Below are 25,022 nucleotides of genomic sequence, written 5' to 3' on the forward strand. Positions count from 1 at the left end.
CTATGACCCTATGGTATCAAAAAAGGTGGTTTGGCTCCTCTGCCAGATGCCTTTCTAGCAGAGCCTGGGCTTCCAAGACATTCTGAGGAGGAGCGTTAGCTATGGTTCAGCAATGAATAAGTTTCTTGGCCAAGACCTATTATGTACTTGGGGTATTTGTATTTCATTATAACTGACACTGAGAAGCATGTTTGATTTGGAACAAATTTCAAGCAGGAACAAGTTTCAGCATCTGCATTTCCACTGTGAGCACAATGAGGGACAAAACAGGTTAGAGCCTGCTTGGCCAAGGGTGGGGACCTCTCAGTAGAGAAGCGGGGGGGAGCAATGCATTAATCATTTCAAAGGAAAGGGAAGGAGCAGCTTGAAGAGCTGATCTCCCTCCCCTTGCAAAAGGGACACTCTAAGCACCAAGTATCAGGTGTATGAGGGAGCTGGGGAAAGGCAGCTCCTCCCCCAGACTGGGAGGCTGTACCTGGTGATTAATTCCCATGTGGAGGAGTGGAGCTCATGCTGAGTCCTGAAGGAACCTGTTGGGAGGAGCTCAGGAGTGCAAGAGGGCCAGAACAGACCTCGAGTCAGGCAGATCCAGCTGGAGAGGCACATCCTAGCATCAACAGCACCAGTCATGTTCAACTACTTAGCAATAGAGGTGAGACCCCAGTTCCACCGCAGCTATGGGGGCCAGCAAGGGGTGTCAGGGCCACTGAGGAGCCGCCTGGAGCAGCTGAAGAAGCCGTGGTGGAGGGAGCCCACCCCGCTGGTTCTGCAGCACAGCGAAACAGCCAGGCTCGCCATAGACGCCTTCCTGGAGCAGGGGGAGCAGGGCTACCTGAGTGCCATCGCCGAGGAGCGCGAGCTGCCTTTCCTTTCTCTCCTGGACATGGAATACATGAGCCAGCAGAGGAGCCACGGCTGCCCGGGTCCCGGCGCGCTGAAGGACAGAGAGGCCGACTCTGCCGACGTGGACGCTGGGGACGGAGCCTCCCTCAACTCTGAACTGACGTCTGGCACTTACTTTCCACTCATGTCTGACGTGCACCCCCCAGAGCTGGAGCTGGGGTGGCCGGGGATGCCGCTTTTCACGGCCTCGTGCCAGACTGAAGCTACTGTCATCTTCCAGAGGAACAAAGCCAACAGCATCAAGGATCTGCTGCGCTCTCTGATCAGCCGGGCGCGGACGGTACGTACCGAGCTGGGGCCCTCTGCGAGGTCTCCTGCCACAGCACCCAAGCCCTGGTGGCTGGTCCCACGGCCGTAGGCCACGTGCTCCAAGTTGTTGCTGTTCTCTGGATGTCTGGTGTGACATGATTGCTCGTCCTCTAGCAGATCTGTAACTGTTCCTGCTCCTTTCTTGTCCTGTCATGTCTTTCTGTGTGAGATGTCGTGGCATACAGGCAATGCCCTTTAAGGTGCTCTGAGTCTGGGTTTGCAGGTATGCAGAGCACAGGAGGAGAGCCTGGAGCAGGAGAGCAGCAGGACTTGCAGTGTTAACACTCAGCTGTCCCCTGCCAGGGCCTTTGCACGGCCGGGGCTTTCTTCAGCCCCCGGGCATCACGTTCAGCTGGATAAGAGGATACCACTAGTCAGTTACTGTGGGAGAACACAGAACCTGAATAAACTTGTGGGACTGTAAATCCCTGCCTGTGGTTTGAAGTAGGTTAGGATACATCATCATATCTTCTAGACTTTGTGTCTGTGCCTCTCTGAGGGTAAGTTAAGATCAGCCCATTTGCCCCATCATACAATTTCTGTTGGGTAGAGATTGGCAACTCCTGGATGTAATAAAAACTGGATGATTGCTACACTTGCCTACCAAGCACAATCCTGGCATGAATTTACACCCTCAATTATGCTCCTTCTTGTTTCCTTTTACTTTGCTGTATAAAGTAAAAAGGAATACTTTAAAAATACTGTGGAAAATACAGCAGCTCAGACAACTGTATCTCAGACACTTTTTCAGCTTTTTTTGTCTTTATCCTCTTTGTGGCTCTTCTCATCTATTCCACATTAATTTTCTTTTATAGTATTTCATTTCAGTAATGTGGTGATACTGAGTAAAATTGTAGAGCAAAGTTCACTTTTAACCAATCAGCTTCTAGGCAATTTCTCTTATCACTGCAGTAGTTTCTTATTTAATTTTACAGTCACTCCTCAAATTCATTACTCCCCAGTGTAGCAAGCGGAAGTTAAAGACTTGTTAAGCTGTGTTGAGAACACACGCTGTTTCCAGGCAGGCTGAGCTAGAGGGTTATCTCCTATGACCATCTGCAGGACTGAGCAAACGAAAGTTATGTTGGCCCCAGCAGATGAAACTGGGGCCATGGAGCAGCTCAGATAGCTGGACAGCATCACAACATCATCAAAGGACCACATGGCATTGACATCCGAATATGCCATGAGGTAAATGGGGCTCTTTTCTTCTTTTGTCCAAAAGACCTTTTGCCACGTAAGCAGTTGTAAGCAGCCATTGCTTAATGCCTGAACTTCTGTTTCACCTCTGTAGGCAAATATGGGAAGTTTGGTCCAGGAAGTAATTGACAAAAAGCTTTGTTTGTCTTTGCAGGCAGCTGATATCTTAAACGGTCTGAAAAGTCTGTGACACTTATCGCATCCTCTTCAGAAACAGGGATTAAGACATAGTCATGGCACAATGCACAAAGTAAATGACAACCAAGCAATGTTACCTTGTCCCTTGGGACGTGTCCCGGATCTCCAATGACAATGTCATCCTTTACACCACGTGAAGAACAGCTTGCTGTTTTCTCAGTTCACAGGAACTTCTCTACTGCTGCAGGGAGGTTGCCCAGGCAGTAGGTACTTTATTGTACTTCAAGTACAGTTTGAGCTCTTTTTTTGCTTGGCTTGACAAAGCACTGACAATCTTCAGCCCTTTAGGTTCAAGGTGGGAATTTTCATGTAGTGTATTTGCATTAAATGTGAGAATGAGTTTTCAACCATGCTGTTGTTTTGTTTCTGATATTCTACTGGCTTCTAGCTTAGCAGCTCTGGCCAGTGCTTCCCATGATTAACTCTATGACTGACAGCAGTTCTAGCTCATTCACAACCCAGTTACACATGTTTTAAGTAGTTCCTGAGTCATTTTGCTCATCAAACCATCCAAAAAGATGTTACCTGTATGTCTTTTAATGACAAAAGAGCAACCCAAAGGCAAACCCATCTTCTGTGTGAAGTGCCAGTAGCAATGCTGCAGAGAACCACTTGCTTTTTTTGCTTTTAAAAATGCAGCTCTTTCTGCATTTAAGGTATTTCCTCTACTAGACTTTAAGCTCTCACCATATCTCACTCCTTCAGAGTGTTTCTCCTCCTGTGTGCTTACAGCTAGCATAGAAGAGGAATACAGTGCTGCTGGGATCTGGGAAAGATGTTGAGGCCCCTGATTGCTTTCCCTAGCTCCTGTAGACATGAAGACACGTGTCTTGAAACCTTGTTTGCTGTTTTCTCATTGACAGTCACACAGAACATCAGCTGACGTATTTTGCAACATTGCATTTGTACTGACAAATGAGCAAAAGGAGATCTGTTTTATTGGTAGCTTTGGCTGGTGTGGTTTGTCATTCTGCTTTGCTGTATTTAACCAACTGTCTTTGAAGATGTATTTTCAGAGCTGAGCTTTTCTTTTTGCAGACATAAGAAGATGCAGCACAGCCACACCTTAGCCTTCATTTGATAATACTATTACAATTTAATTTTTGTTGGATGAGCTCCAGTCTATTTTGAACTGTCCATGCTTCTTTTTTCACCCCTCTTGCACAACTCTTGATGCTGGCTGTGCACCCGTGCTTACGTGTGGTGACAGAAGGGTCCCTGATGGTCCCCCAGAGAAGCAGTGTGCTGCTCCAAATGGCAGGGCTACAGTAATGACCAAACCCACACTGCTATTGGCAAATACCAGTAAAACCAGCTGTGCTGGTTAGAAACCAGACAGATGGCAACCACAGTGGGGTGCTGGTAAGTGCTGTAATTCCTAAAGTGATGACTGCAGTAATTGCTGAATTGTGAGTTTCCAGAAGTGGGTTTAGAAATGTCATGATTTAACCCTACAATGGCAAGGTGTGAATCTTCTCGAGCCTCTGGGACAGCTGTGTATTTGCAATGTCCTGACCTGTTGAGGCTGTGTCATGGGTTTGGGGGCTGTGATCAGCATCATGGGGAACAGGGATGCTCTGAGCCAGCCCCAGCCTTGCAGCTCCCACCACTGAAACCGAGGGGCTGGAGGCACTGGACATACAGGTTTGTAGGGACAGATTGACTTAAATGTCCAAAGCCAAAAAAGACCTGCTTTGTCTACTGAGGACATGAGTGGCCATAGTGGTTGTCCTGTGGCACCTATGTTTAGAATAAGCAGCCATACCATGAGTGCCTGCATCTCTACCATGAGAGGCTGCAGCAGGGCACAACCTCCCCTCTCTCCTCGCTGTGAACTGCAGTATTCATGAGGCTTCCAGCCTTCTTGCCTGACATCCACAGTGGGTGCTTGCTAGCACCACCAGGAGCACCTCTACCCAAATCCCTCCTGTGAAGGGATTGCATCTGAGGAGGCTGTGAATAGACCCGTTCCACCTCCTGATGCCAAGTGAAGACCCACTTCAGAAAACATGAGCCTGCCTGTCACGCCGGGCTCCACCCAGCTTGCACAAGCTGGCACCCTGCTGCCTGGGGCACTTGCTCCAGTGCTGGTGCCAAAGCCCTGCCACGAGGCTGTCAGGAGATGCACGTCTGCCTGTCAGCCAGCTGCTTCCAGCCCAGGGCACTGGGTACCGTGGGTAACTCTGCCACATCCATCTCACAGTGAGCACTGCAGACTGGCACTACTGGTTTTGGGCAAGTGACAGCCCAAACTCTGCCAAAGCCTGTGAGCACTGGTAGAGAAGCAAAATGATGTGGAGCTTCCATGCACACTAGGCGTGAGCAGTGCTTCAGAGCAGGTGGGGTCTGGGGACAAAGGAGCATCCACGCCTCTTGGCTCATCATATCCACTTCCCAAGCCAAGTTTAGATTGTCTCCAGGGCCAAGTCTGCTTCAGAGCTAAGCTTGAGATGAGCTGGAATATTGTGAGGCAAAGTGTGGCTGAGAGGGACTTGCCTGAGGCCTTTGGATGGAGCTGCAGTTTTTTCTTGGCTTCATCATGAGAGGATGGGTAGCCATCAAAGTCATTTGACTAAATTGCCTTTGGTCTTAGGCTGAAGGCCAATGTGTGAAGTCCTGCTTTTCTGTGTGGGGCTCAGCGATTCCTAATGTTGATAGTGCAGCAGCAGCATTAGTTTGGGGAGCTGAAGATGCTTCTCCCTGTTTTCGGAGCTCTTCTGGGGCTGAACTTCCTCTCCATGACAGACGGGTGCATTTCAGGAGGGAAGAAAAGTTTGCCAGGGCTTCATAAGGCTCCTAGGAAGACAATACTGATGAGGACTGCAAAAGGGGTGCCCTTCAGAGTCAGGCTGTGAACCCTGTACCTCTCAGAGCCAGCGTGAGAGGGTGGAGATTTGCTTTTGGCCTGGACAGTAGAAAAGATCTTTAGCTGTTGGTGACAGCTGCTTTGTGTCCCACATGGATGCCTTGAGCATGAGCTCAAGGTTCTTCCCCAAACCCTGCTGTGGTTGGCTGGGTCTGGGCTCTTCTGCAAGATGCTCAGGACCAGTGACAGCATGTAAGGCATCATCACAGAGAGAGTCTTTGGGGAAAAATCAGACAGAGCCAAGAAATCTTGTCCACATGCAAAAGGGATAAATCCCCAAGGGAGCAGGAAGCAACCCTTTGGCATTGCTGCCCTCCTCTGCCGTGGCTCTGGGGCAGAGGGTCTCTCCATGGTGTGCACAGGCAGAGCAGGGCTGGGAGAAGGCAGCTTGCCAAGAAGAAGACTGGGCAGGAGAGCATGGGGAGGCCAATGGGCCCCACTCTGCCCACGGCAGCTGCCTTTGCTCAGCACCTCGGCTGTGAGCACCAGCCTGGGAGGAGGCAGTTTGTTAACACAGGCTGAAGAGCTACTGGGCACTGGGTGGCGTGGGGCCAGTGTACCAGTCTGAAGCACAGACAGGAGCCTGTCCCCACATTAAGGACAGTAAGAGACTTGGAGCTCCTCCACTCTTTTCTGAGACTGTTCTGGGTTAGAACTGTGAACACGACTCAGCTTGTTCCTATCTGAAGCTTGAAGCACTGCGTGTGTTGAAGTCAATCTCACTGCTGTCCTCTGTATTGCACTCTTGCTTTGAAGAGCAGCAGCTGAGCAAAAGTGGCAGAGGAAAGGTCACTCTGTGTGGTGATGTCACCATGATTTGGTGATTGGGTGACTTGGACCGTGGAGAATTGCATTCAAAGGAGATGTTTGAAAACAAGATTCCTCCCTCCTCCAGTGCAGCAGAGCAATCTCTGTTGTGTATTTTGTGTGCAAGGTGTAGTGTAGGGCATGGCCAGTGAACTGCAGGGTAAAGCAGGCCATTGGAGCTTCGCTCCAAAATCAGTGCTTTTTGGGCCATTTTATTTGAGCATCCTCTACTAGGTGCAGAAAGTCAAAATCAGATTTATGCACACAACTTAAACACACCAGTTACCTTATTTGCTGTGACAATATGGTAAAGACTGGGAATGAAGTACTGGGTCAGCAGTTCCATCATTTTCTTCAGCTTTTGAAAAGAAGCTGGCCTGTTGATAAACCTTTTTCTACTTGAACTTTTTCCATCCCTCAGCGTGTTGGCATCTTCCATGAGTTCCCAGTGTTAACTGTTAATGGTTCGAGGTTTAAATAACCAGATTGCTCTGCAAGCACCCTCGGGTGAAGTGTGTCAGGCCTGACAAATCATCCAGCTCAGCAAGTGCTCTCCTGCCTGTTTGTTCCTTCTCCATGACGTCCATGATTCCTAAAGTCACTAGTGGTGACCCAGCAGTCCCTTCCTGATCAAAAGGCCACCCTGATGTTGTCTTGTGGAAGCCTCACCCTGTGAGGAACAGTGGAACAGCTTCTTCAGTCACATCTTTGTCTATGGTTGATTTCCCCTGACCCACTGTTCTGGTTGCAGGTCATACTGTACTTTGAATTCATCCTTCTGGATCAGCTTTCTTGTAGTAGGCACTTGCCATGACTTACTTTCCATTTTCTGTATTTTTCTTTCAATTTTTGGAGAACTGACTTAGCCAAGGTGATCTGCTGCCTCTCATCCCAGCTCCACAGTAGGGTAGGGTGCCATGGTACTTTCCAATCTCATTCTATAAAGAACTGGCAGTTCTTTTTAAAACTCTTTTCCTTTTTAAAACTTCTTCCTTGGAGACCTTATCTTGCAACTCCCCCAGTTTATTGATGTATATTTTCTTGCATTCTGTGGTTGGGTGTTTCAGGGGTTTTGTCTGTTTGTTTTTTTATTTAATAATGTTAGTGTTATTCCTTCTTCCTACTGTTAGGTTTTATAACTATCACTTGCATCCTGGGCTGCATTAGCAGGAGTGCTGCCAGCAAGGAAGGGGAGGGATCCTTCCCACACTTGATCCTATGATTGTTGTCTAGCCACCCCTAGGATGTAATCTTAGAACAAGGGCAGGTACATAGCTGATCAAGGTACCTTCTCCCTTACCAGGCAGTGTGTCCTTCCTGAAAAAAAAATGATACTTCTCAATATACTAGTGATCACTATCCTAGTGATCTAGTGTATATATATATACGCTAGTGATCACTCACACGTATTGAATAATGATTTTGGCTGGTCTCAGTTCTTCTGTTTATATGCTGCGTTTCTGGCACATTTACTTCATACATACTTGTGGTGTCAATGGCATTCAGAGTTTGTGCATTACCCTGCCAGTTATTTCTGTGAATGACAGATGAGACAGGAGGTAGCTGGATGGGGAACGTCTTCGTAGTTCTGTTAATAGTGGTTTTATCTGCTGTGCTGGGGTAGGGGCTGGTAAACACAAAGGTTCAGAAGCAGACTCCACTCACATGGACACAGACACTCAGTAACTTGGAAGGTTTGAATATTTAATTCATACTTTAAAGTACAATTCATCTGAGCATGAGATTTCAACAGTCTCTTGGTTTCCCTTCTCCCACCTCTTCTCTCCCGCCTAGGTGATAGCAATTGTGATGGATCTGTTTACAGACATGGAAATTCTGTGTGACCTGCTGGAGGCCTCAAGCAGACGGCATGTCCCTGTTTATCTGATCCTGGATGAAGAGTACTTGAAGCATTTTGTGGAAATGTGCAATAAAATGTCTCTTACTCAGGACAGCTTCCCGGTAAGTTTTCGGTCACACACTGGATATGATAAACAGGTCTTGGAATCAACAAAAACTGTGTATCCTTTGTTCTGTTCCCTTTGCCTGGTCACTAGGACCTATCCCTTCCCCCAGTGTCCCAGGCTGAGAGACCATAGCCATTCGGTCTAGGAAATTGAGATCTGTCTGTAAGCACAGAAGGAGGAGTTGGGGAATCTCCTAGTCCTGTATCTTGATGTTCTGTGGTCCTCATTCCAGTTTGACACACAAGAAGTGTACAGGCAAGGCCAATGAGATGCAGTGCATTACTGAACCCTCTGCTGGGCTGGTGCAGATAGGCAGAGGTGGAGCAGCCAGCTTACACTCATGTGGACGTGTATCATCTCTTTGCCTTGTCACCTCCTGGCCCCTGCTCTAGGACATGGAATTTCAAGACTTAAATCTCTCACAGTTCAGATCCCTGACCTCAGTTTAGATCCTGGCCAGAGCTGCTGTAGTACAATAGCTGGGTGGAGAAGGGAAGCAGTGAGTTCCTTCAGATGTCCTGATGCAAAACCTACAGTTTCCTCCTAGCCCTGCTGCCCTGCCTCGGTGTAAAACCACATCACAAATCTCATGTTAAGATCTACTTTTAGGCTTCGTGACTCAGTGAGGGGTTAATGAGGGATCTGTGAAGAGCCTGATTCCCTACTCAGTAAGGTGTCCATCAGCAATGGTGTGGGGTGCCCAGAGCAGGCAAACAATAAAAACTAATGTGTCAGTGAGGCAAGCTCTCTTGGGAACTTACAGGTTCAGAAATGGAACTTGGATTCAGAAATGGAACTAGGAATACCTAGGACCTTGCTGCTCCCCATATAGCCTTTCTGGCTACCACCTGACAGTGGAAGTTGTGGTTTTTGTCATCATTTGTTAGTCTTGCAAGGCCAGCAGTCCAGACTGTGGTCCTTCACTGGAAGCACAGGATTGCCTGGAGGACTGACTCTCTTACAGCCATCAGTTTCATGGGTTTTCCCTTCATCTTGGTGGGGAGTGCATAGAAGTTATCCAGTTACCTCAAAACCATTCTTAACTAAGAAATAGGTTAGGAAAAATACAAAAGTAATGTTTCATAGCATTCAAAACAGATGCTGTTACCAGTGTCGTAATTTCCCCTCATTTTTAACCCGTCTACACAAAGATTAATTTAGAGAGTCTTCTTTCTTAACCATGTTGGTGATGTTCTGTCCTTTCTTGCTTCTCACAAGCCAGACCCATTTCATCTTGCCTCTTGAGATGGCAACTGTTCATGCTGGTGTGTGTTTGCTTTCATAAACAAATGCATCTGCAAAGTCACCTGCTCGGAAAAATTCCATCTCTCCCAAATTTATTTTATTTGCTTCTTATCCAAGAGCCTGGCTAATGTTTTTAATTACAATTAGAATGAGTTTGCATCCATGAGGATGTCTATGTCTTTGTTAGACCTGATGTCATGTCTTGTGCTTGACTAGCTAATTAGCACTTGCCTCCTCCATTCAGCGATTCATTGGCAGGTCTCAACATGAAGTGCCTCTTAAGCTGGTGCATCTCAAGCAGAGCATTAACATACATGCTTGATATTCACATTTAAGTGAAATGAGTGTGCATGCTTTACTTCTGGCTCTGAGTTGACACAGAATGTGATGGTAAATCCCCGTTTGGAATAACTGGCATCAATTTGTGGCTTAATGGGGAATGTGGAGCAATTGCCCCTCCAGCATCTCTCTTATAAGAACGCTGTGTGAGCCTGCTGGTATCAAATCCTGGTGCTGAACACCAGCAGATCCCACCCGTGGTGGTGCATTGAGCATTGGCAGAGGTCACAGCAGAAGACTTAACTACTGGATTTATTCAAATGGCCATCTCCTGAACCTGAAACTGCTGTCTAACTCAAGGTGGAGTGGTACCTGGCAGGCTGGCTTTCCTGCAGACTGCACTTTTCTCATCATATTTGGACAAATCAGGGCCTGGATTATCAAGAGAAAGAAGAGCATGGGATGGAAAAGTTAGCCAGATATCAGAAAGCCATCCAGCCTTGGAAAGGATAGGGGGAGTAACAAAATACTGTGGCAATAAATCTGAGTAATATCGCCTACCTGAAGTGGTTTTAACTTCACTGAAGGGAGGGGAGAGGAAGCTCCTCCCAGTACTACTAAAACATCAGCACTGGGAGAAAAAAATCCCTGTGTTCATTGGTAACAGGATTAAGAGAACATCTCCCCAAGCATCTAGTGTGTCTTGCTTTCTATCAGCAACTTGTGATGAGATTTCAGAGTATCACAGACTAATGCAAGTTAGCAGGGACCTCAGGAATTCATCACGTGCAATCTCCTGCTCAAAGCAGCATCACTTGTGAGGTCAAACATAGTTGCTCAGGGCCTTACCTGGTCTGGTCTTGAAAACCTCCAAGCACAGAGACTGTACAACCTCTTCAGGCAGCTTGTTCCAATGTGGAACTGTCCTTATGGGGGAAAAGTTTCTCCCTTCTCATAGATGACAGATGAGGACATGTGCTGGGAAACAAGGTGGCAAAAAGGGAGAGCTGCAAAGATTGTGAAGCTTTATCTCTGTCCCTGCTAAAAGTTTCCATGAGCTAAGAGAAGACTGGACAAGCACTTGGAGAAGAGGTCTAGGGGAGGTTCCCACAGACAAACCACCAGAGGCTCAGGAAATCCCTTTAGCAGAACAGAGTCAGCAGCAGTGTTAGGGGGCAGCATCATAAACGGTTGCCTTCTGCCTGCTCCTCTGCAGCTGCCATTGCCCACTGCAAGACATGGACTGTTGGGTCAGATGGACCCCAGTCTGCAGGAGATTTGCTGCTGTTAAGAAGCCCTGAAGGCAATGGTGCTCCTCAGGTGGGCATGGAGATTTCCTCAGCATGAAGTAAGAGTCAAGCCTTTCCCACCCTGCTGGGATGAGCTCCCCAGCAGATGTTTCTGGGAAGCCCACCTCCTGCCTGTAGGGGAAAGCTGTCAGGAATGGAGTCTACTCCTGCAGGGTGACTGCCTCCTGCTCCTCATCCTGAGGCACAGCTTCCATGCTCTGAATCCCACGTGAAGCCAGAGAGTGGGCAAGCTGGTCCCTGGCTGTGTGCAGGTGGCCTGGGGAGCCTGCACATGCTCAGTCTGCCAGGGCAGGGGAGAAGGCACAGCGGTGCCTGGGAGCAGCTCTTGGAGGGGTGGAAGGGGTGTGAGCCTGTGCCCCACAGAGAACATCTGCAGGCAAGTCACAACTATTTGTGCTTGTCTTTTTCTGCAACGCTGGCTGCCACAAGCTGCTGTGCCTGGCCAGACTGAAATCTGCTGCATGATGGAGGGGAGGCTGCCACAGCCACCAGGAGCCATGGGCAGCACCCACCTCTGCCAAAGAGGCAAAATGGTCCTGGTGGTGTGTCCAGCCCCTACCAGCTCCCATGGATCTTTGTCTTTAGCAGGGCTGATGCTAGGTAGGTATGAGCTGCCAGGCCAAATGCAGTTTGTGACAGCTCCTCGTGTGCTGAAGCCACCACAGGTCCAGGGGAGCTGGCCTGGAGGGGCAGTGAGGGATGAGCTGGCAGGCCAGTGGAGGTGAAGCCTTAGGGATGTTTATTTACATGAGATGTTTTGTTTGGCACTGTATCATATAGACCAGGCTAGTAACTGTTCTCCTCTTCCACTTTCCCCAGCTGAGGTGCACAGAACCCTTACTATGGGCAAAACCTTCACATGACAAAAAGGATTTCTGATGGATACTGAGATACCCACTTTGTACCAGGCAGTGGGTTTTACAGGCCAAAGTTGTATCAGAGAACTTCTTTGCAGTCTTTAAAAGAGATGAGGTTCAGGTCTGATTCACTTGAGTACAGCAGCTGAAAATTTTAGTGTCATAAAGAAATACACAGATAAAAGGCAATTCTTAAAATGTAGACATACTTTTCTGTAGATCTTCTTTACTGAGCAGTATTTTGGTTCTAAGAAGCCTGTCACTGTATAAAATCAGAACAGCACGTTAGATTGAACAGAAACTGGGTAGTTGTTATGGGTCAAAATTTAGTTTAAAGACAGAGCCATTAGCTAGTGTGGTTAGTTGAATATGATCAATAATCTGGAAGAAGTTGTATTGTCTTACATACTTCAGGAATTATCTGTAGGATCATAGGATTCTCCAAATTTTTTTCAAACCGCAATTTGTACCTAAGTGCAAGTTGTTAATATTTGCTGGTATATTTATCTTACAGAAGCAGGCACTGGGACAAAACATTTGGTATGTAGAAGCTAAGAAATACTTAATACTCTGCTGAGTTCTGCCTCTGGGATCAGAGCTCCTGCATGAGGGAGTCCACCAAGAATGTATACAGGAACATTTTGGTTTAGTTCAATACGTGCCCCCTGACCAACTCTGCTTTCTTTGGTTTCAGAACATGCGTATAAGATGTCTGAGTGGAGACACATACTACAGCAAAGCAGGCAAGAAATTTGCAGGCCAGGTTCTGGAGAAGTTTATCCTAATTGATTGTGACCAAGTTCTTGCTGGTACATACAGGTAAGCAAAAGTAGCAACTACTGTGACAGGCTGGCGACACTGGGAAAATATTCATTACCACATGCTGAATAATGTACCTTCCCCCCCCAGTAATGATACACTGCTATTCTTCTTCATTTCCCCTTATGTCAGGTTTCATTTTGGTACATTACCTTACTCTACTCCATCCTCTTGCTCTTAACTTGCTGTTCAGCTTTCAGATGGTATTAACTGCTTGCCTGCCAACACTGGCACTTCCTCGACACATCTGCCTGTGAGTACTGCTCCATTTCTTCAAAAATGTAAAAAACATTCTGATGCAACACCCAGCCTGGATTCTGTCTGCAGGTGGTGCTGCCTAGGGAATGCAGCCCAGTCCTGCCAGTGCTCTGTCTTCCTTGTCCTCCCACAGCACACACAATTTTTTGCATACATCCCTACTTACTCCTTTCAGTACCTGTTCTGTGCCTGCTGTTTGTGACTGTGCCCTAACTCATCGTCTGTTCTAAACCAATCTCCTATCAGTTTCCTGAAGTGCCCCTAGTTCTAGTGCTCAGATTGGTAAAATAGCTGTCCTACGTTCAGGTAAGTTGTTGCTTTCACAGTTTTCTAAGCCTCCAACATTTCCATCCTTCCTGCCCTTTTTTTGTCTAAAGTGAAGACTTCTTCCTCTTCAGTTTCTCCTTGCTCAGTTTCTGGATTTCCTCACCTTCAGTGAGGTATTCAACCACCTGAAGGAACTGAGGATCCTTTGCAACCCTGGGGATTTCACTGCACCCCTCCATGCCTGAGGTCACCACTAGGATGAAAGCCAGTCCCAGCACCAGTCTCTTAGCCCTCACTACTGACTCCTACCCATGCTGGAAAATTACTCTTAAGCCCTACCCCATGCATCCTATGCTTTCTCCAGCTCTTGGTCCATAACAAGGGTTTTCCTCCATGCCTGTGGACACTTACTTAGCTTCTTAAAAGGCTTTGACGAATAGTTCCCAAATGGGCCCACCAATTTCTTCACTGCCAGTACAGAATTTTTGAAAAACCTAGAAGCCACAGTCATCTTGAGTGTCTTGGATTGCTCCTTTTCAGATCTTTTTGACTAACTGCTGCATTTTTACAGAGCTACCTTCACAGAAGTTGAATATCCATGTGCTACATTTATTTAGACTGTGATGGCTCTATCCCACTACAGAGTAAAAATTAAATTGTGAGCATTATTACAAATGGGCTCTCCCACTTCTGCCTCTGGAACTGAGTCTTATGCATCATTTCAGACCACATCCTGAACAGCATCTTTTCTTGTGGGTCAAACAATTTAGACTAGTTAATTCTGGCAAGTAATTACTTATTGCTTCCAAAAAGTTTTTTTCCACAGCTCATCCCAGTGAAGCATTAAGCTAGTATGTATATGAGTGGATAAAATCTCCCATTTCCTGTCCTAATTTTGCAGCCTCTATATCTATGTAAGTATATAGATATGTAAGTATATCAGTATATAGATATATAAGTAAGTTCCCACAGTATTTTCATACTGTTGCACATTGCATTATCCTTCACAAACAGTGCAACTCCCCAAGACAGACAGTCCTGGTATTTCTGTGAATTTGGAGTCCTGGCAATACTTTATCTCCTTCTACCAGGTCTCCTTGAACACTTCTCTCCCTTGCCCTTTCTCTCTCTTTTCCATCTCCTAGCCAGCACGTGCTGGACCCTCAATCTACCAGTGTCCTCATCAGTGCAGCAGCTCCAAGCTGCACCTTCTCCTCTGCTTCTAACTTCATCACCTCTGATAAGGTCTCACCTCATCAAACTCTGGCAGTAAAAAACAGGATGGAAGTACGTGATTGACACTGGTTATGTGGAGTCTTTATATAAACAGTAGGGAGAGCAGGGTCTGGTGGCACTTTGACCATCTAAGACCTGTACCTAAGAACAGTGGAGTGAATTGCTGCCTGGAAACATGTTATCTCCACTGACTGTAGGGGACAGGGATTAGATAACTGAGACCACTCCTTGCTGAATGCCTAAAACTGAGCATGTATCAGCTGGGTTGAATTTCACAGCCAGAAGAACATTTTATTTCCATGTGGCCTCGAGTCGGGGTATTGCTTAAAATGCAGATTGGGTTCTCTGGGCCAGTTCCTTCCTTTGCTGTTCTGGGGCAGGGATTTGGGTCTGTGATGTTCTCTCTTTCTATACAGCTCTGTATAGAATCATAATCACAGAATGATTTGGGCTGGAAGGAACCTTACAGGTCACCTCATTCCAACACCCCTGCCATGGGCAGGGACACCTCCCACTAGATGTAACTGAAACTTCTGGGGTTCTGGAAGGTAATTATTCAGTTGAATAGGGTCTTACATCTGATTCTCATCTGTTCCATTTAGCACACGATGTTCTGGATGAAAAGAAACAGCTTCTCTTTGTAGAATTTGTCCAACACTGGTCAGAGACTCTTCCACAGGAGAAAAATCAGGAAGTCTGCTGCTGGGTATACTGCAGCCTGGTACTATGCCTGGTCTAGTAGATATTTAGATTACCCTACAGGTCAGAAGCTAGATTCAAAGGATGAGAATAGTTACTGAGCACATCCAGAGATACAGGGTGAATCCCTGGGTGTCCCCAGGGTGTCTAGGAGTGATACAGGAAAGAGGGCAGGAGCGTTCTTACCCAGTGGCAGGTTTTAGAGTTCAATAATCTTGTGTGCAAGGATCAGAGGTTTCAGAACCTTCAGGGTTATATGTTTTATGTGCTTCTTTATGTTCAGTTTGCCATAGGAGAGTTCTTCCCACCATGGCTGGCCTCCACAATACCCTCTGGCAATGGGTTATGCAGTTTAATTTGTTTTGTGTGAAGAAGTGATCCATGTATTTACATTTGACCTACTGCTAGATAATTATATTTGTTGCCCCCAAATTCCCATAACGTGGGCACAGTAAATCAATGTTTCCTATTTACTTTCTTGACTGCATCTGTGATTTTGTCCTCCTCTGTTATAATCCTGCATGTGAATCACCTCATCTCCAGCTGAAACATCCTTGGCTGTTCAGTCATTTTTTGTGCAGGACTTCCAGGCCTTTAATCATAATGGCTGTATGTTGTAAGATGAATTGACCACAACTGCATAAAGTGGTCAAGATATCCCTACTCACTTAGACATTGTAGTATAATTGTGACTTCTGTCTTTTCCTCTGTCCCTGTTCTGGCAGTTCCTAGTCCTTCCTGTTTGCCTTTTGGACTAGTGCTAAACATTGCCATGATCACTGTTTTCTGAGCTGTCCATGGGAACCCTGACCTCCTTCCTGAGTGTTAATACCTCAGAACTTATCAATATACAGAGACCATCAGGGGTTTTGCTGCAGTTCAGATTTATTGGTGTTGAATTTGTCTATCATTTTTTCACTTATTCACCCCAGACTATAAGCTCCTCTTGCAGCTTCTGATTATCCAGTTTTCTTTTGACCACACATGATAATTTTGTCATGAGCTCTGACATAGACTGTTTCTACCATTTTTCAGGACTTTCTGAACGTGTTGAACAGCAGCCATTTCAGCACAAAACTCATGAGATTCCAATAGGTCAATTAAAAGTATTGCTGGCATTTGTATCCTATCTTTAATCAGCTGTTACTCCTTGGGAAGACCTTCCTTTGTACTCCAAGATCACTTAATTTTTTAAGAGTCCTTGCTGAATGACTGTGTCAAAACCTCTTTGAAAAATGAATTCTCCAGCATCAAGCAGATCACATGCATCTGTGTGCTTGCTGCCTCCTTCAAAGAACTGCAAGAGGCTTTTAAGGCATGGCTTCCTTCCACAAAAATATGCTGAGTCTTCAGCATTATGATTATAGTTACTTACACATCTAATCATTTTACTCTATTTGCTTCTACCAGTTTGTTCAGTATGGAAATAAGACAGGCTGCTTTGTAGTTTTCCAGGAGCTCTTTAAAAAGGTCACTTTTACTACTTTCCATTCCTCTGATACTATGTTCAATTTTAAATGATAGGTTATTCACTGGTTAATAATTGGAAAATTGCTAACTTCCAGTGTGTGAAGGTTGTTTACTTTAATATTTTCCTCTAACGCACCTTTTAACTATGGAAACCTTTTGGATCTTTTAAAATGTCTTGGTTTTGATAGGTACATTTTCTCTGAGACTCTAATATAGCATCTTTAAACAATCTTCATGCTGCGTCAAGCATTTAACCTTTTTATGGTTACTCTTTTAAATTTCTTATTAATAGCATTCCTCACTTTCTCTTTTAAGTGTTGCTGTTGTGGATTATTTCAGTCCTGAAAGGGAATTTTATGTGGGTATGTCATGGGTATTTTTTTTTTTTTGCTGAGTGGCCTTTCCAAAGAAACTTTCTGAACAGGTAATGTTATTTCTTTTTCTGTTGGTTTTCTGGTTAGTTTCTCCAAAAAGCAGTCATTTATAGTGTCCAAAATGCCATTTCTGTAGCTCTCTTAGTAATGGCCCCCATTCAACACGGTTATAACTGAATCTCCCTTTATTCCTCTGCTTTCTGCCTTCTTAGCCTCTCAGCACTTCCTCAGCATGGTATATTTGTCATCAGCACTCTGCTCAGAAAGTTCACAGTGTAGCCCTAATACTACTTTTTTCCTATTTGTGAGTGGAATTTTAATCCAACAGGAATATATTTCATTTGCTCATATATAATTTACCTTATTTGACTTTTTTTTTTTTTAAATATATTGTGCCACTGCCCCAGCAACATAGTTTCTGCCCTTGCAGTTATACTGTTACTTTATTTTCTTCTACCCAGTAAGTTTCTGAGATGCCTCCTGTGTTAGAGAGTAACTTCAGCTCAGATACTCCTCAACACCTGTTTCTTAAGCTCATAAAATTTATGTATGCATGTAAACTTTGGTATCTGATCTGATTGTTTGAGATTGTGGGCAATCTCAAATTGTGTGGCCTTCTACACATACCAGCTTTGTTCCAGATTCAGATTTATAGCCTCTTCTGCATTGTGTTGTGCAGCAGCCAAGTTTCATTGAGGTTAAGCTGGAATCCAGCTTTTTTTCACCTACAGTTTTCCATTTTGTTATGACTCTACCATCCTTTCCCTAACAAAATTTCCATAACCATGTCCTGAAAGACTCTTTTACCTCTCTGACACATTCTAAGAATGGAAGAGGAACCATTTTATAAGGCTACCAATAAAATCCTGATCTTATATGGACATTGACCAGTGGCTTCTCTGCAGTGCTCCATAACTTCTCTCCAAATGTGGATTCTATGGACAATAAACAATATTTAGTACCTTCCATATAGCTTGGTTTGTGTAACCTGGAGACAGTTACCACAGTGACCATCAGTTGTCTCCTTTCCTTGGAAAACCCTCAGGGTGTTTGCTTTTTTCCTCCACACTGTGGCACTACAAATGTTTGTTTTCCTTAAGAAATATTCTAGCCCCCAGAGCTGCCGCCCACTCATTCTACAGCCTGTATTTTTGCACCTGGTTGTCACTGCCTGGAATGTATTTTCTTTGATTATTTCTTTCTCTTGAACTGCGGCCATTTTTTTCAGAACTTTTTTCAAACTCATATCTGTGTAGTTCCTTTCCATTGGATATGATTTGTGAATTTAATGCACACTCTTCTGTTATTTAGTTTGCTCATTAAGATATTGGATAGCACCGGAGCCAAGATGCTACATCCCTCTAGATGTTCAATACGTCCCTCTACGTTGACAGTGAATCTAGATGTGTAGTTTCTCTGCATCCTCTCTTGCAGAGGGATATTTTCCTACTCTGTCATTGATTATTCACCTATTCAGTAAATGTCTTTTAATTCTTCAGCTGTAAGACTCTTCCCTGCTGAAATCATTACAGAAATCCATTCTTAGTCTCTAGTTCCATCTCTAGCCATCAGATTCTTTCCCCTATGTGCAGTATTACACACATCCAGATAGAGCTGATGGGTGAGTTACAAGAGTTACATACTGACATTCTCATACTGTAGTGCCTGTGTTGATACTGTTGTTCTCTATGCTGGCATTTTCCTTGATAGTTTTGCAAAAGCCCTTCTTATTTTTCAAAATACTCTTGGCAAGCTGAACTCATTCAGATATATTGGTGCTTATTGGTATGAATCAGGCACAGTTTGGGAGAGTTTTCTAAATACAGGAACCAAGCTCACTGCTCTTGTCTTAAATATTAACTTGGTTTAGACCCATCAGCTCTTATGTGTTTATCAATTAAATATTTCCCTGTGTTTTCCATCTTTAACATTATATTTGCTCTTGATGAAGACAAGGAGAAAACAAAGTTCATTGAGATATCTATGAAAAGCATTAACCTAAAATCCTAAATATAACTATATATATATATATATATACAGAGAGAGAGAGAGAGAGAGAGAAAGTGATTTAGTATTATTCTGGAAACCAGAAGAAATAATTTATTTGAGCACTTATTTAGCATAACAGAGTGAAGGATATGAAGACATTATGAAGACATTTACTAATGCAGCAGATGAGAAGAGCCTAAGGGCAAATGGGGTTAGAGCTAAACAGGATCTTGAACAGGAAAACTAGAGTAAACATTTGCTAGGTTAGGACTAGAAAAAAGAGGTGGGATTGTCAGCCTGAAAGGGACTGATGTGGTTCTTTGAGTTGCCTTAGAGGAAATTAAATTTCTCACCTCAAAACATAACATGGTCAAAGTATCAGTATGTGCCTTGCCACTGGCACAGAGAGGAAGGAGCTCATTGTTTGCTGTGTTGTAGTGAAAGGAGCTCAAGATTTGGGGTTGAAGGTGACACAACAACCAAAACTGAAAAAAGGAGAGGAGAAAGTCGAGAGGATTACAGAAGCTCTGCACCTGGCTTCAGTACAGAGGAAGAGGAAACAGTATGTAAGTGTTTGGCAGTGGACAGGTGAAGCTACATGGGTTTGAAGCTGGAAGAGGCTTGGAATTTAGTAATAAAAAAGGTGCTCATACTCCCAAGTTATCCATGTCCCAAGCAAGAGGAAAGAGCTTTTAAGAGCAAGTTTCGGATGAACACAATGAACAGTCAGTTCAAGAAAAAAGCAAAGCAGAAAGTAAATACATGAGGAACAGAAAGCATAGAAAGGGATCTCCAGGCTGATATGTACAGCAACAAGGTTAGCATTGCCAGCAGGTAAGTTATATATAACCTTGTGGAGCACACGAAAGCAAAGAGGAAGAAATCCTCAGGTGTATAAATAAAAAGTGAATCCAGAAGAAAGGGGCAAGGCATGCTGCTGTAAGGATGAACAAAAAATAAGAGGTAAGTGACATGGAATGCCCAAATTAACTGAATGCATTGCACTGTTCAGAATGAAGATGAAAAATGAGGAGTGGAAATATGCTTTGGAAGCAAACTTCAAGAGCTTACTACAATGAAGCCAGCTTCTTGTCATCTCACCAAAGAAAACGTCACTCAAAATTGAAGGGCTAGTAATGAACATTAGGTAGTATCTACAGTCAGCAACGGGCAAAATGTGATACACAGAAGTCTGCATTGGCATACAAAAAGAAGACCGGGGGTGCCGCCCACCTCCTGGGAGGTGATGTTGGGACTCCATCTCCTGGCCAAAGGCTGAGCCGCACAGGTTCCTGCAGGGCTCCTGCTCCGCAGTGTCCCAGGAGGGCAGGGAAGGGATCGGACCTTACAGCCAGCCCTTCCCAGGCTCCTCTAGTTTGTGCCCCGGGGTGATCCAGAACTGCCTGCGGGACCTCCGTGTGCAGCAGTTTGTTATGGAACAGAACAGAAAAAAAGGCAGGAAAATCCTGCCGCTTCTAGAAACTCTCATGAACTTTTAGCATCCATAGCGGCCTGGGGAGCCACTCTGAGCATCCACTCGCCATGGATGAGAGGAGCTCCTGGGAGCCTGGCAGTGCCCCGGGGAAAGACACCTTTGACAGGCCACACAAAATCTCCCCTGTCTTGATTCTTAGATTTCTTCAAGGGACTTTCACAGCTTCGTGAGAGAGAACTTCCCTTTGCAAAAGCCACTTTTCCTATTATATCCTATTTACTATGTGGCCATTAACTGTATGCTTTAGAAGAGTCTCTACTAATTTGTGCTGTGCAGTTAAGAGACTGAAAGCTCTGGAACATTTAAAAAATTGTACCACATTAGCAACCTTCCATTCTTCTGATTATCAAGGCACTTTCAAGTGAGAGGAAACACATCATGGTTGGTAGTTGAGCTGTTTCATCCTTGCATTCCTTTGGCACTCTTGGGTTAATGCTACCTGCTCCTGCCAACTTGTTACTATCTGCTTTGTGATAGGTTTTCTAATCCCTTCTGCAGAGATTTCAGCATGAGACTGAATCTCCCTCATGTTCTGTATAAAGGTGGCTCCAGGGCAGGGACCATCCCTCTTGTACAATAAGCACTGATGCAGAGGAATTATCTGAGCACTCCTATTACACACGGACCATGTGCGAGCCCCATAGAGAGCTGAATATTATTTCTTATGCCTTTTGCAACACATGACCCAACTCTTTTGAAAGATAAACTTTCTGGTCTTAATAGCTTCTAATTTGTCATTTAGCTATCCCAGCTATTCTCTGGCTGATGTTTAGGTTTTGATTTGTTTGTTTGTTTGTTTGGGTTTTTTTGTTGGTTTGGTTTGGTTTTGAATTTTGTTGGGTTTCTTTGTTTGTTTGTTTGTTTGTTTTCCTCAAGTCTCTCTGTGGAGTTGTATGCAACTACTTTGAGCATCCAGTTTAGCATTTCTGAGTATCCTTCTGTCATGCCACCTGCAAAGGATTTTCACTTTTTTACTACGTTTTCATTTATTCATTTACCTGCTTTGCTATTAAGCAGAAGAGTATTGATCTTTTCATTTTATGTTGCTCTTTGGGGGTTGTGTGTGTGTCTGATGAGTGTAAAGTGCACTACTTTCTTCAGAACACCTTTATGAGCCTGCATTAACAACTGCATACTGCTCAGGAACAAGCCAAGAGATGTTTTTCCTACTAGAAGTTCCCAAACAGCTATCTTGTGAAGTAAATACTGATGAGGTACCAAAACAGTGCCAGTATCTTGTCCTGAAGTGACATTGAAAATGATGGGAAACTTCTGTTACAATTGCTTTCCTGTAGGTTTTGTGATTTTATCCTGCTCTTGTCAAAGTCAGTATCTTGTTCTAGCAGCTGACAATGCATCTCTAAGCTGGTACTTCCTTCTGTGAAGGCTCTGTTTTATTTAACACAATTAGTCTGTTAATCTGGTTTAACTACAGCAAGAATAAAAGAAACAGCTGATGACTGCGATGACCAGGAGCCTGAAGAGCCTATTCTGTAAGAGGAGCTTCCTTGTTTAATCTAGGAAAATGAAGACTTGGGGGAGAAATGTGATTATTTTCTGTAGATACATGGGGGAAGAGCTAATTTAGTTACAGTTTTGGCACAACACCCAGGTAGGGTTAAACAGCTAAGGAAAATATGCAGATTGGCAGATAATGAAAGTTCTTCCCCAGCTGGGGCAAAATCTAATTTGGTTTAAGGTAGAACAAAACAAAGTCCCAGAAAAGATTTCAAGACATTGTACTGCGAGAGCTGGGGACTGGACTTGCTGAGGAAGGACCCATGAACTCCATGCATCTGTTAACTGGATGGCAAGGAAAAGATAGAGAGTCTGGGGGAACTCACAGCAATGTTTATGGAAAACACCAGCAGCCTTCCTGTCCTGAGGTATTCCTACAGGGCTCTGGAGACCTCTGCTCCTCAAGGCAGTGCCCAGGATCTACATTCCTCACCCTCCTGCCTCTCTAAGTAGCTCCTTCAAGTCTGTCACATATTGCAGATGATAAAGACATGAGAATGTAGCTCCTGCCAAGGCAAGGGAGGAGAGCAGAGCAGGCACACTTTGCTATTCCCCCACACAGTGTCGTTGCCCTCTCTGGAAGGTCTGGTTGCAGTGTGCTGTGCCAGCCACATGCTGAGCTAGAAGCTCTGCAACACGAGCTGGGCAGAAAGAGCCCTTCAGTGCCCTGTGCTTTGTACCTCGTTGTCCCAGAGCCACAGCATTTCCAAACAGCCAGAGCTCTCCTTGCAACTGCCTGCTTGATCCAAACCCTCACACCACAGTACCTCCCTGCACAGGCGACAAGCCCATCCACGAGTGGCTAGCTGGTACTTCCCAAAACCTGGGCTGGAGGGTGAATGGAAAACGATGGCTCCTTGCTTGTGGGCAGAGAGCACTGGCAAAAGGAACCTGGTGAAGAAAAGGCCTGAAACGTGCTGCTGGGATTTTTAAGCAGTTACCAGTTGCTGCTCTACGGCCTCATAAGGCTAAGGAACACCAGCTGATATTTCCTGTTAATTGTTTATAGTTCCATACAGTTCAGTACATCACTGAGCTGCAATTAAATGACCATTTTAGGATTGTTCTTTTGTAATTATGTAATGAGTACATTCATCTCTGCGAGTAATCTTAGACTCACATACTTCAGAGAAAGTTTTAATGGCAAAAATTGGGTAGCAAAGCATCACTTCAATGTTAAAATCAGTGCTAGGTGTCTGGGCACTCTGAACTGAAGTTACAGGCTTTTCTTTTCTTTTTTTTTCTTTTTTTTTTCCTTTTCAGTTTCACATGGCTTTGCAGCCAAGTCCACACCAGCCTGGTGACTCACTTCCGTGGTCAGATAGTTGCAGAGTTTGACAAGGAGTTCCGGTACCTGTACGCAGAGTCCAGGGCAGTGACCAGCTTCTGTGCACCAGGTCCTGGAGCACCTCCCCCTGCTCAGAATACATCAAAGGTCACCAGCTCCCTTTTCAAAGCTGCACAGGTGAATGATGCCGAAACCTCAAGCCCCTCCAGCAGCCTTTCCAATGTAAGCATCAGAAGCATAAAAGTGTCTCCCTTTCTGAAAAACTCCAGCTGCAACGTGCACCAGGAAAAGCAAGATTCAAGCTCTGATTCTGGTAATAAGAAGGGGAAGGAAGATGAGCCCCTGAAGCCCACTTGCCCCAAGCAGCAAGGAGAACCACCAGACTCACCGAACAGTCCTCCAAATAAAACTACTCCAGCCTCATATCCCAAATCCAACCTCATGACAGCAAGGACAGCGCAGCTGGAGCCTTCCCCTGCCCTGAGCTCTGACAGACCCAGTTACCCAGGGGACAGCCAGGCTAACAGCAGCCACTGCTCCCCTCTAGGGCAGGAGCAGACGCTGCAGTCTCTTTCAGAGGGTGGCAGTGGCAACCAGACATGCACGAAGCAGAAAGGGCCTGCTGCTGTCTCCAGGGAAGTGACAGCAGAAAATGACAACACTTTTTATGAGATACAAAAAAGACAGAGTCCCAGGCAAGGCAAATTGGACCTGCTATCCCCATACAAGATCAAACAAGATAAAGCCCCCGTAGTTCCTTGCTGTGATAAACTCACTGAGGACATGCTGATGGAAAAGAACAGTGCTTACGGGGCTGAGAAAAGACTGACTCTTGGGCACAGTAAGCTGGATCTGATCACCAAGTACAACAAGTTAAAATCCAAACACATACACAGTAGGTTTGAACTCTAACCTGGGCCCAGAAGTGTCCTTTGGTCTTATTTTCAAGTAGATGCTTTTCCCCACCGATCGTTATATCTGGGACTTCAAATCAAAATATGGGTGGCAAATTAATGTTGTTCCCATTAAAAGGTGTCTGTGCTGTTTGTAATATATGCATACAAGTGATTTGGGTGAGATTAGCAAGTACAGTTCAAATTTTCAATTACAAGATCATGGCAGGAGGGAGAAAATGACCAAAATATAATCTACACTCCTACATTCTTTTTACCCATTTTGGAAAGAAGTATTTCCCCCACAGCTTAGAGCAAAACCATTGCTACAGCTGGAAACTCTTTGGCCGCTGAGGTCTTTGGGGTGAACCTAGATTCCCTTTGTACTGGGTGATTCCTCTCCCTGTATCCACGTGTGAAGATGCAATGGTCGAGGCAGGGTAATGTTAAAAATAAAGGTGCTGTTCTGCTGCAAAGAGCTGTGTTGGGTCCCTTGTGGGGAGCTGAGCACCCTCACTGGGCCAGGACCCCCCTGGACTGAGCGGGGCCATGCCAGCAGGGGAGGGGTGGGGGGTCTGGGCACAGGGCTGGCATTGCGTGTGACTGACGGGCACAGAGGCGCTGTCTGCTCACCCGTGGGGTCACCACGGGGGTGGCGCCGCTCACGGGTGGCACCTGCACGCAGCTCACCTCAGAACAGCTGGCACGGGTCGTGCCTGGCCACGGGTGGCCCCGACACACGGGTGGCACACTGAGGCACTTGGGTGGCGGCGGG

General features: G+C 45.3%; 1 protein-coding gene across 1 annotated transcript; it reads left to right on the forward strand.

Moving 5' to 3' along the window:
* Nucleotides 1–523: 523 nt before the first annotated feature.
* On the forward strand, nt 524–24,266 carry FAM83C (family with sequence similarity 83, member C). The gene is made up of 4 exons (XM_008935305.1): nt 524–1,183; nt 8,078–8,245; nt 12,636–12,760; nt 23,330–24,266. Exons 1-4 carry the CDS (start codon nt 629–631, stop codon nt 24,264–24,266), a joined length of 1,785 nt encoding a protein of 594 aa, XP_008933553.1. The 5' UTR covers nt 524–628.
* The last annotated feature ends 756 nt before the right edge of the window (nt 24,267–25,022 follow it).

The sequence above is a fragment of the Merops nubicus genome, unplaced genomic scaffold (assembly GCF_000691845.1).
Source record: "Merops nubicus isolate BGI_N331 unplaced genomic scaffold, ASM69184v1 scaffold13312, whole genome shotgun sequence".
Classification (NCBI taxonomy): domain Eukaryota; kingdom Metazoa; phylum Chordata; class Aves; order Coraciiformes; family Meropidae; genus Merops; species Merops nubicus.

Bases quoted from the DNA above. Each gene is read 5' to 3' on its own strand.
- FAM83C (XM_008935305.1), top strand. From the start codon at position 629: ATGTTCAACTACTTAGCAATAGAGGTGAGACCCCAGTTCCACCGCAGC. The intron at 1,184-8,077 runs GTACGTACCGAG...TCTCCCGCCTAG, and splicing joins TGATCAGCCGGGCGCGGACG to GTGATAGCAATTGTGATGGA. The intron at 12,761-23,329 runs GTAAGCAAAAGT...TTTCCTTTTCAG, and splicing joins GTTCTTGCTGGTACATACAG to TTTCACATGGCTTTGCAGCC.